This window comes from Pinus tabuliformis, chromosome 2_1, assembly GCF_031772625.1.
Source record: "Pinus tabuliformis cultivar Carrire ecotype Pingquan chromosome 2_1, CPIR1, whole genome shotgun sequence".
NCBI classification, from domain to species: Eukaryota; Viridiplantae; Streptophyta; class Pinopsida; order Pinales; family Pinaceae; genus Pinus; species Pinus tabuliformis.
This window is the reverse complement of record NC_142299.1, coordinates 821974441-821987150: the sequence shown is the minus strand read 5'-3', so window position 1 is coordinate 821987150 and position 12710 is coordinate 821974441. Positions and strand designations below refer to the sequence as shown.

At 37.3% G+C, this 12710-nt stretch overlaps 1 protein-coding gene across 4 annotated transcripts in view; it reads left to right on the top strand.

Moving 5' to 3' along the window:
* LOC149203174 (SCA7 domain-containing protein SELMODRAFT_431321-like) overlaps positions 1–12710 on the top strand; it is a 325301-nt gene that overhangs the window by 218928 nt on the left and 93663 nt on the right. For all 4 annotated transcript variants that reach the window (XM_089403358.1, XM_089403357.1, XM_089403356.1 and 1 more), the window contains one exon: positions 191–282. In XM_089403358.1, coding sequence (XP_089259484.1) covers positions 191–282 — 92 coding nt within the window. The remainder of the gene's footprint in view (positions 1–190; positions 283–12710) is intronic.

Below are 12710 nucleotides of genomic sequence, written 5' to 3'. Positions count from 1 at the left end.
TTGTTATTTCCTTTTTTCTGCTATTCTGTTGTGTGTTACACACAAGCAATCTTATTATCAAAGCAGTATTGTATCCAATGGTAGATTTATGGGGGTTGGCTGTAAAATTGTAGTAATGTGTAGCATCCTTTCATGATTACATTGAGAATTTCAAACTAAGAAGCAGTATGCCAATTTCATGGTTTCGCAGACAGCCTGTTCAATCATCATTGACATCTGAAGATCTGGATGCTATGTGTGGAATTACAACAGAATCTGGAAAATGTCTGGCACCATTGACTTGTAAAATCACTATGCCTTAATGTATCTTTTACTATTTAATTTTTATTATATGCAGTAGTGGAACATATACATCACTGAACATTCTCTTGTCATGGATGATATTTAACCACTGAACTTAAACTAGCTAGGAGCATTCTTATACTCTTTTGGTTTGATTCTCTCAATAATGATTTATTGCAATTCCCTAACTCTTGTAGTATCAATGTCCTTTATTGGCTGGATGAATTTCAGCCAAGAACTAATATTTCGTATATTTAACGAAATTCCTTTTTGTGGAAGTCAACAACCATTGGCATGACTTCCTCAACATTTTACTAGTAGTTTCTGCTTTGCTTAAGGTTAAATTTGGTTCTTTGAGTTAGTACCTTGGGCTTGACAACGAAAATTAATACCCATAGAAGAAAGTTAGGAGCACAACAGCAGATCTTCGTATAAAAAAGAGAGGGTGAGGGAGAGAGGGTGTCAGATGCATACTGGAGTTTTTAAAAAGATCAGGTGTCAGTGCAGCAGCCATCCTGAATTTAGTATTCACAGGTGTGGCAATAAACATTTTTATAATGTATATATTTATAAGTTATATATTTAAATAATTAGAAAGATTTAGGAATTTCAAGAAACAAATTGTCAGAAAATCATATGACCACATTGTTGAGAAATCTAGGGCAGAGATATTGGATGTTTTCTCTTTCTTGTGATAACTGTTTGTGATGTATTTTAAATTTTACTTCATTTGATTCTTCTTTTACTTGCTTAATATTATGTGTTCTCTTCATCAATTAGCTACCAAAAACATAAAGAACAATGAAACAATGGGAAACCCACCGAATTCTTCTTCTTATAGAATCGTCAATTGATGAATTCCAAGACCAAGATCCTTGACCTAAGAACCTCTCCAAGACCAAGTCACAAGGCTTCCTTGAACAGCTCTTCTTCTTCTTCAAGTCAATGCTAGTCAAACTGACTTCTGCGCCTCTGATTTCGGCTTCTCTGGAATTTCGGCCTCTTTTCACAGACCTGTAATTTTCGGCCTACCTGCAATTACAGAGATCCCACACGTGTGAGCTGATTGGGGCAGATTTGAGTGGCTTCTCTCCTTCGCTTGTCTTGAATACTTCTTCTTGTGATCTTGGCTAGCAAATATACCCTTTACTTGGACTAGATCTCGGTTTCCTTGAGGTCTGCAATACCTAACTGCAGAAACCCTAGCTGCAGTCACACGTGTGAGGAAGATGACCCAAAAACAATGCCAAAATACTTTGATCTTCTTCTCTTTCCCTTCGCTAGATGAGAGGCTCCTTTCTTCCCTTTCCTCGCACTTCCTTCTCCTTTTCGGATGCTTGATGTGTGTCTCTCCAAGTGAGGCCAAGTACTCCTTTATATAGTGATCTCTCCATGCAAATAAGCCGACTTGACATCTTCCATAGGCCGACTTGTCCTTTTGATAAATCAACTTGCTTCTTTTGAGGACCGACTTGATTGTGCACTTGTGACAAGGTCTTGGAGGGTCTTTTGACTCTTACAATGACTCAAATAAATATGTAACATGCCCAAGAAGGGTCTCTCATACATGACAAAGACTCTTTTGACTTGTAGACCACATGACAAGCCCTAGAAGCTCTCAATGGGAGCTTTATCTACAAAAATAAAATTCCTTGAGCATGAAACCCATGTCTCAAGCATAACAAAAATAATTTTATTTTTCTTCTTTACACCAATTACATACAAATCATGATTACACATGTCATTATGAAGACTGAACCTAGTTACATATTTCAACACTCCCTCTTAACTAGGGAGGTATTCATAATCCATACATGGTACTTGACATTCTCAATCTGAAAAATTCTCATAAGAAGAGTCAGATTGGTAACCCATCTGTATAGCATCATATCATCCAACATTGTCGCATAACAAGGCCTTTACTAACAACTCTATCTCTCCACAAGATCTGAGCACAATGTTGGTGAGACCAATGATTTATAGCCACCCTCATCATTGTCTCTCCTGGAACATACCCCACTCGGGTTCTCTCAAAGTATGTTACACCAAGACTATTCTTATATTGGATTCCCAGTCCTCAAAGAATATCGGTCCTCTACGACTACTCTTATCTTGGATGCCCTACCACATCCTGAAAGAGTATTGGATGCCAAATGCTTACCCAATTCTCCATTCTTTCTTTCCAAGTGAAGACAAGAATGATATACCCATTCCTATAAAAGGAATGTACCCAAGCTCCCTCTTAACCAGGGACTTGACCAAGCCTCTGCTTAACCAGGGACTTGCTTCTAGCAACTCAGACAACTAGCTGCTTGTAGGACTCCCTCTTTCGATATCATGAATTTCTTATTTGTTATGGGGCCTACATCTTTTGGGACTTCTTCTTAGAGCATTGACCATACATCACTTTCATTCATGAATCATGTTAGTCATGTCATCCTTTCTTTCATCAGAAAGTGATTTGCTAATCCATATCTGGCTTTCCTTCATACATCTACCTTCTCTACATAATGTTTTCTTCAGGATCTTATCATCCCACCACATGAGTATTAGTTGTAGATGACATTTATAACTCTTCCTCTGGTAGCCCTGCATTAGCCCATCCAGATGTTGTTCAAAAATAAAAAATGAGCACCAAATTACCTTTGTGATGGTCGTACATCATGACATCTACTTGTTGCATCAACATCCTGCATTCATATTGACACTTCTCCAAAAAGATATTAAATGTCAAGGGTCATCTTCCTTTCCAGACTTCTTCGGAGTCTTCATACCTTTTCCATGGAGATGTCACGATCAATTCTTCTAGTTATCAAATGTTGATTTCCTTTTCTATGTGGCAGTAGTTGCTTATTTATAGTGGTTTTTGGCTCCCTTTTGAGGCCTATTTGTAGAACTTGAGGCCGACATGGTGGAGGAGGGTTATTTGACTAATTTTACATAAAAATAATTTTCTTTCTTCTTATACAAAGCCCAAGAAGGGTCTATTAATTTATGGCAAGGACTATGACTCATGACATATGCCCTGGAAGCCTACAATGGAGGCTTAGACCTAAAAATAAAATAATAAAGCATGAAACCCATGCTAATAAATAAATTTTCTTTCATAATAAATTTTCTTTTTATTTTTCTTTTGACAAATACATTACATCATGGCTCAAATATAATTATGAAGACCGACACTAGTTACATTTTTCAACACTCCCTCTTAACTAGGGAGGTATTCATAATTACATAGGTACAAGGATGAACTCAAAATGATATGTTTCTACGAAGACTCACAACACACACAGTGCTACAGATTAAATACTTGACCAAGGTATCTAATCAATTGGGACTAAGGCGTGTTCCAAGCTTTAGCCACTATAGGTATCGTTAGGCTTTAGATCTAACACCAAGCTCGGGATCTAGGTATCCAAGGTTGGAGCTCCACAAGACCAACGATACCCTCCCTACTTCGGGATCTAGACATCATCATAGGCCAGCCAGATGCCCTCCCAAGCATCTTGTCGCTCCAAGATGCTTCATTTGTCCCTATAAATTGAATAAGATATATCCAATTGTCCAAGCATGCTTCTATGGTGTTCAACCTTCTTATGGAGAGATCTAGCTGTATCATTACAACCCCAATTAGTAACAAACGTTTAAATATATAAAAGTTAGCACAAACCTCCGGGGTCATCAAATATTTTGATCTTGCTTAGGTCATCATCATCAAACATATCTTGTCGGAGATTTCCTCCTCCAATTTTTCCAACAGCACCAAACTCAGCCTCAACACTTCTTCCAAAATATCTAAATTTTGTTTATAACTTCATCAATCAACCATTGGTAGTGCTTTAGCTATTCTTCGATTTCATTCTTTTTTCAATGTCTTTTACTATAGCTGTCACAATATGTCCTCCCTCTTAACTGGGAGAAATACCCTTTCTTTATCCAAAGCTTCTTCTTTATAACAAAACCCTCTTTCTTCTAGCCACACATGCTCCTTTATTTGTATTATCATATCATCGGAGAAACTTCAAATTTTCAAAGTTTTATTCCTTGAGGAGCATCATTCTTTCTATGGAAACACGATTGTCTATTCATCTTTAATCTCATCATTATTTTTACAACTCCCTCTTTCTATCATGCTCATCATAGTTATCAAGTTATCTTCAATTATGAGGTAGGTCAATATCTTCAACATCTTGAAGATCATGCACCTGCAAATCTACAACAAGAAGTACAACCAAGTACTAATATACAGGAGCATGAAGTTAAGTTTATCAAAATATGGCTATCATGTCATTACAATGGAAGCATGAAAACAATCAAGCTTCAGATATCCAGAATCTAAACCTAGTTAGGTTCACAATCAACAAGAGTTGCATCTTTTATATCCAAGATTTCCCTAACTTTGCTATGGTTTTGTCACAACCCTAGATTCCATCATCGAGACTTAAAGCCTTAGATATTAACAATTGAATCAAGTTAGCAATCCAATCATAGCATTTTCAATATTATGAACTAGAATTTCATGTTAAACTCTACTAGGGTTTTGTCACAAACCCTAGATTTCATCAATAAAACTAAATCATGGATATCAACAATCAAGCTAGCATTCTATCATTTTATATGTAGGGTTTCATTATTATTTCTTATATCAATCTCTTACTAAGGGATTTATTGTAAACCCTAGATACATACATCAAACCCCAAAATTTGATATACAATAATTTTGACCAGACTAGGGTTTCAATTATGCCAAAGCTTATACACCTAGGGTTTCATCTTACTTTAACTATTACAAGGGTTTTGTTCATAAACCCTAATTCATCAAACCTAAAATCTAGGGTTTTCTCCTATAACGTAGACATTAGCAACAAACCCTAAAAGGTTACAGTCTTATAACATCAACAAACCCTAATCATCAATAGAGAAGGGTTTAATCATATGTTCTTAGACTTTTATTAACAAACCCTAAGTAGACAAGGGTTTTATTATTATAGACAACATACCCTAAGCATCAAAAGGCTAGGGTTTTACAATGCACCCTAAGGGTTAGGGTTTTACCAAAATGAACAAATGGCAAGTGATAGAATGGCAAGGGTAGATTCAATCTAGTGATTAATCACCCTAACAAGAATATTTATGATTCAAAACCCTAGACACAAGAGAGTTAGTAATACAAACCAAATTCCAAATGAAGAATAATCATACATTCTTGTAAGAACAAGGTTTGCAACAAAACATACATTGGGTTGTTCTTTAACAAACCTTGTAGAGTTTTTCTTTTCAGTAAGCTTGTTTAAGACTTTTCTTTTGATGTCTCCCTCCAAGTTTGGCCATAATCCTTATGTATTTCTACAACCTTGCCTACCAAGGAAAATATAAAGAATGAATTATAAGTATGCAATACAAACCAAGCTAGATGTATAGAGGAACTCAATCATGATAGGGAAAATAAAGAACATGATACCTATCTTTTGTAAAATGGTGGAGGTTCTCTCCAATCACCAGTGTTTCGAACATTTAATCGCAAGATTTTAGCATCCCAAGCAAGACAAATTCGAGTTTGGACCAAATTTCTTCAGCAAAGTGTGGTTTTCAGGTATGGGCACCAAATTTGCCCTTTTTTTTGTTTTTTTCTTGTTTTTGCTTGGGTTTCTATAACCCATTGATTATCAATGGTTTTTGAGTGGATTTGATTGTGTTTTTTTCATTTTTGTTGCATAGAGTGGAAAGGGTTCATTTTGGTAAACAATGCAAAAACTTGATTGTTAGATTTATTAGTTTAATTTCTTCTTGTGCTCTTATTTTTTGCATCATTTTTGTTTTGGTTTGAATGTGCATTTTCTCTATTACTGTTGCATTGAGTTGAGGTTTTTTTGTTAAAAATTCAATGTGTTGTATGTAAATTTTATTTTTAATTTTTTAGCTTGCAATTCTTCTTGTGCCCAGGTTCAACTGCAAACTTCATCTTACATTAAAACTCAAGATTTCAACCAAGTTACAAACATGCCAAGGAAATTGGACCCTCTGTGGGAATTTGGTGAACCTGATGGAGGGTTTGACAGATCAAACTTGTCTTGCAAGTTGTGTGGGCATCATATGAGAGTGGGGGGTGTATAGATTGAAGTATCACCTTGCACAAATCCCTGGACATGAGGTAGGGCCTTGCACTAATACAAATCTGGAAATCATCCGAAGAGCTCTCAAATCATTGGAAGAAATAGAGAAAACCAAACAGTCCAAGTCAGCTATAAGGAGTCAACTAGTAGGGAATAGAGTGTTAGGAGGTGAATATGAGAGCGACACTTGTTCTACTTTAGCATCAATATCTACAACCAACCCTATAACTGCCTCATCATATTTTGTTCCTAGAACCATAGCTAGTTCACACCCATCTATCTCTTCAATACTTTAAAAAAAGGAGAAAAAAGAAGCTGACAAGTTGTTGGGCAAGTTTCTTCTTTGGAGTGATATTCCTTTCAGCATTGCAAGGAATAATCCATTTTTCCAGCATGTTGTTGATGCTATTGCAATCGTTGGCCCAAGGTACAAAGTCCCTTCTTATGATGACTTTAGAGGCCACATTTTTCAAGATGAAAAGGTTGACTACACAAAAAGATTGGAGGAGTTTAGGGCATCACGGGCACACACATGATGCACTATGATGTTAGATTGTTGGATCGATCAAAAGGGGAGAATCCTTATAAACTTCTTGGTTAATTGTCCCAAGGGGAAAATGTTTATGAAATCTGTTGATGCATTTGCATATGTCGAAGATGCAAAATATTATGTGATTTGTTGGATGTGTTTATTTTGGAGGTGGGTTAAAAATATGTTGGCCAAGTCATAACGGACAATGCTGCAAATTATGTTGATGCTGGCAAGATGCTTATGGAGAGGCATCCTACTTTATTTTGGACACCTTGTTCTGCACATTGCATTGATTTGATGTTGGAGGACATAAGATTTTTTTTTTTTTAAAGATATTGTTGACTCATTAGAAAGCATTACAAAATTTATATATAATCATGCATTTGTGCTTCATTTGATGAGAACATTCACCAACAACAAGGAGTTGGTGCACCCCACCATTACACGGTTTGCCACTAGTTTCATATCTCTTCAATCCCTCTAGAATTCTATTGTTCCATTCATGCTGCAGGGATCTACCTTAACGCCGCATTTGCTTACCCTTGTGGGTTCTTATTTGATGTTGAGGTCATGGATGGATTCTTCACCTGTGTTTAGAGGATAGTGCCATCACCAACAGAACATGCAGAAATCTCCAAATAAATGGAGATATACAGAATGGAAGGTGGCACATTTAGCTTTGAAATGGCTGTGGTTGATAGGAAGACTAAAATGCTAGGTATTTTTTAGTTTGTTTCAAATTTCATTGTCTCTTCAAGTTCATAACTTCATACTTTGTTTTAGCTTTCGAATTTCATTTTTTTCTTATGTTTATCTTATTTGTAATTTTGTTGTAGATGCATGGTGGAGAAGCTATGGTGCCAGAGTACCCCATCTGCGAAAGCTTGCCATTCGAATCCTTAGTCAAAAGTGTAACTCCTTAGGATGCGAGTGCAACTAGAGTGTATTTGAAAAAATACACACCAAGAAGCGCAACAAGTTAAACTTAAACCTTAAAATATTCCAAATTTCCAATTAATTTTTTGAATTTATTAAATAATATTTTTTATAATTATTATTTTATGACCTTTGTATAGGTTGGAGTCCCAACAACTTAATGACATGGTCTACGTCTACTACAATCTTCGATTGTGGGTGAGGCAACTTGAGAGGACATTTGATATGAAAGCCATCTCATTGGATGGGATTGAAACCACTGTTGCATGGAGGGTTGTGGTCGAGAGGCCTCTCATGGAGTTTGCCGCTGATTGGTTAGAGCAAGAGGTAGTGGAGGGGTTAGAGGGGGAGGAGGAGGAAGAGGAGGGGCAACAGGAAGAGGAGGTGACACCAGCTACCCAGGCTACCTTTGTCACCAGTAGAGGATGTGGTCTACCTCCTGTAGCTCCTAGTTCTTCAGCTTCTAGAGCACAACAGAGTCCACTGCCAACTCCACCGACATCTACATCTAGAGGGAAAGCTATTGCATTTTCTCGCAAGAGGGGCAAAGGAAATCAATAGTATTAGTTACTTGGTTCATTTCATTGTATATGACATTATGACTCATGATAGGAGATACATTATTATATTTTTTGTTGATATTTGAGGCTGTGTTGGGACTCAGGACTTACTATTCAGGACATGATTCACTGTTATGTGTGATGTAGCACTAGAAATGATATTACACAACTTATATATTAGCTATTTTATCATATTTATGTGTCAATGCATTTATTTGATGTTGTAGATACTTTAGATATTAAAAAATGAAAAAAATGAATATTTTTGTATTTGCCGATTTTTTTCCTGATTTTTACCGATTTTTACCTGATTTTTCTGATTTTTTCCCCTCGCCGATTTAATCCTGATTGCGATGTTTGCAACATTGGTTCTCTCTTAATCTTTAATCAATTCAATGCTTTTGAGGGATGCCTATACCTTATCAAAACAACTCAAGAATTTCTAACAAGACATATTAGGTCTATAAACTCTAGAAATCAAAATATAAAAGAAAATTTTACAAAACCTAAAACAATAGTTTATGATATAAACAGGAGGATATGTAAGAGACTTAATAATGTAAGTCTTTGACTTCAAATTCTTTCATCTTGTTCTCCTTAGGTGGAGCTTCATCTGCAACCGTAGCATGTTCTCTCTTCTTACTTTTAGGATTTTCAGGACATTGATTCTTGTAGTGTCCCATCTCATGACAATGAAAGTATTCTATTTTAGATAGGTCAATCTTCTTCTTTGGTCCTTTAAACTTCTTACTTCCATCCTTTTTCTTGTAGTCAGTAGAATATGCATTGGATGTGATGTTCTCTTCATCTTCCTTCTTACTACTTTCTAATGAGATGCGAGCTTCTTCTTCATTGCATGCATTACACATTGCTTCGAACAATGGAGTTTCTTTCCAACTACTAATACCTACTGCAAAGGCACTCTATGGTTTAGGTAGACCTAGTAGTGCAGCAATCACAAGTTCTTTATCTGGTATGACTTCATCAATAGTTTGGAGCTCATCTCTTATTTTGGAGATTTACAAAATAAGAAGACACAGTGTCATCTTTATTGTTCTTAGTTCATTCTTGAGACTAGCTATTTGTCCAATGTTCTTGATGGTGAATAGCTTGGAGAGCGCTTCATACATCCTTTTGCAGTATCTATATTGGATATGCAGGGAATTACGTTATCCTTTACTCCATCTACAATTAGATTCATGGCCAAGATGTTTGTTTCCTCGTACTTTTCCTTTCCTACATCATTTGAGGTTTCCTTGACTTTTCCTAGTACTCGTGCTTTGCAAGGATGAGATCTATCCTCTTCTTCCATGCTTTATAGTTGGTGGCTCTTTCTAGATTATTTTTTGTCTTCATTGAAGATGCCATAGGTTTCACAATATCTCTCTTACTTGATATAGATAAGAGGCCTTCCTCTTCAAAACTCTTATATTGTCTTTCTCCTTACAGTCTTCCTTGAAACCTTTTTCTTGATCTTTACTTTTTAGATCCCTTCTTCCTTAGATCATCAAGTTTCCTTTTTCCTTCTTATCCTTCACCTTAGCTTTGATACCGTGTAAGAAAATCAGAAAGGCAGAAATATTTTCTTATGTTGACAATTACTTGTGATATTCTTGTATTCTTATTTGATTTCTTTATGTTATTCTTTTATCTTCTTCTCATCAAGCAATCATCAAATCAAAAGCATGAAGATCAATGACACCAGATATAGGCACTCAGCTGGGGCTCAAACCCCTATGTAGGGGAAAACCCAGTCAAACTCTTCCACTAGTAGATTCAAATCAAATTAAGACAATCCAAGACCTTAGACTAGACCAAAAAACCTTTCTCTCTCCACCAAGTCAACCTTTTGTTAATTTTTCTTAGGGTTATATTGTTCTTTGCTTTGATAATTGTATTTCTTCATTTACACATTAAATTCACCCCATAGCATCATAACATTATTCAGATTTACAACATTATTCAACAACATATGCAATTATATAGAAAGAACAACATCATCATCAATGCAACAAAAAATAAAGGAACAATAGAAGAAAAACATTGACATATAGAGACACCAGCATTGGTCGAAGACCAGGGCAAAACCCTTTCAAATTCTTCTTCTTATTAGATTGTCATTGAATGATTCAGCAAAAGAGAGTACAATGATCCATATTTTCATCCATACAACTAAACAATATCCATGAAGGTGATCCCAAGAAAATCTATCTAACAAGATCCAAAAGACGATTCCAGCAAGAGTATTGATCAAATATCACTTCATTAGAGTGTAGTCATCTTTAATCATCTGTGTGTTGTGCGTGTGGCTGAAAGGTTTCAATTGCACGGATGAGCCTGTCAGCATGCAATTGCAACTGAGATTTCTCCATGACATGCCTGCGACTGAGACCCAAAACCCTAAAACAAAGATGCGAGCTTCAGACCCTGCAATTTCACCTTCTTGCAAACCCATTCTCCACGAACTTGCCTTAGAACTGTGCGAGCCAAAAACAAGGAAGAGAATAGAAGAATGATCCAAGAAGGGTTGCTCAACTTATATTTATAGCCTTCCAAGGGTGACCAATTTATCTTTTTGGCCAACTTGATCAAAATATGCACATGTGGGACATTATTCAAAAAAAAGTTTCCCTTGTCAAAATTGAGCGCTTCAATAGTCAAAATTGGTCCTCCCGAAATGAGGAATCTTGTCCCATGGTTGGAATTTTCCATTGACCTACCAAATTAACACTCCCTCTCAGCTAGGAAGAAAGTCCAACTCATAGTTGCAGGAATCGCCCCCCCCCCCCCGCGGATCCTAAGCCGGAATCGCGACCCGTACGGAATCGTTCCGGAATCTCCAGGCGAAGCGCGATTCCAAATTTTAGGTTGCGCGATTCCGTTTTTTAAAAACGATTCCTGGTTTTTAGGTGGCGTTGCCCCGGATCCGCGCTTCGGAGGGCGATTCGGGCATCCGGTTGCGCCACGCAACCCGCCCGGAAGCGCACGCAACCCGCACGCAACCCGGACGCAACCCGACGCAACCCGGACGCAACCCGCGGGCAGCAAAAATTAACTTAAATTTTTTTTAATTTCTTTTAAAAGTTAACTTAACTTAGCATGAGGGGGTGGGTTAGGGTGAGTTTAGGGTGAGTTTAGGGTGAGTTTAGAAAAGAATAAAGCCCCCATTCTCTTCTCATTTTCTCACTTTGAGTTTATGAGAGTTGGAGAAGAGAAGAGAGGAGAGGAGAAGAGAAGAGAGGAAAGGAGAGGAGAAGAGAGGAGAGCTTGGAGGAGTGAAGAAGGAGGAGCTAGGAGAAGGAGGAGGAGCTTGGAGGACTTCATCTACAAGAGCTAAAGAGGTAAGTTCAAACCCCAAACTCCCTTGTTTTTTTGAAAAAAAAATTGTATTTTTCTCCTCCCTCTCCTACTCTTTCCCATTGTTTCTACTTGCTCCTTTATTTACAGGTTGTCCACCACCTATATCCATATTCCAAGACGGTGTTCTTTTGGCTTCTATGTATCATTCCACTCTTGGTTTTAATGATGGCAAGGGTGAGGAATAGAGAGGAAGAGGAAGGGGATGAACTTGGTCCTAATAGTAGTGACCCAATGTATGATGAGGAGGAAGGGTTTGAAGAGGAAGGGGATGAACTTGAAGGGGACACTGAAGCACAAGATGGGAAAGGTACATCAAATCCCTTGTGGAACTATGTGACCAAACTTGATGGGGGAAAGGGTGGTGGATCTTACAAATTTGTGTGCCCTCATGGTTGTCATGGAGGAAAACCATATACGGGTTCATATACCTGTCTGAGGAGGCATCTTTGTGGGGTGCTGGACAGTGATGAAAAAAAGGGTTCTGTGGGGGTACAAATTTGCCCAAACATTTCAACTGAAGAAAGAAGAAAATACATCCAAATAGAGATGGCTGCACAACGAAAAAACAAGAAACAAAAAACTCATTCTGAATCAAGTGCAACCTCTAAATTTGGTAGTTGCCCATCTCCTCATGGTACTTCTGCAACCTCTGGAGGTAGAAAAACAATAGGGGATTTCCTTAATGTTTCTGGGAGGGATGATGTGGATGGAAAGATAGTCCGTTTTCTTTGTGCTTGCGGTGTACCATTCAATGTGCTTCGCTCTCCCTATTGGCATGACATGGTAAAGGCCATCAATGAAGCCCCAAAAGGATACAAGGCCCCCAACTATGAGAAAGCTAGAACAGTGTTATTAGAAAGAGAAAAAGCTAAGGTTCAAAGAGCTTTGACACGTTTTACACATGAATGGGTGGATTCTGGGGTATCC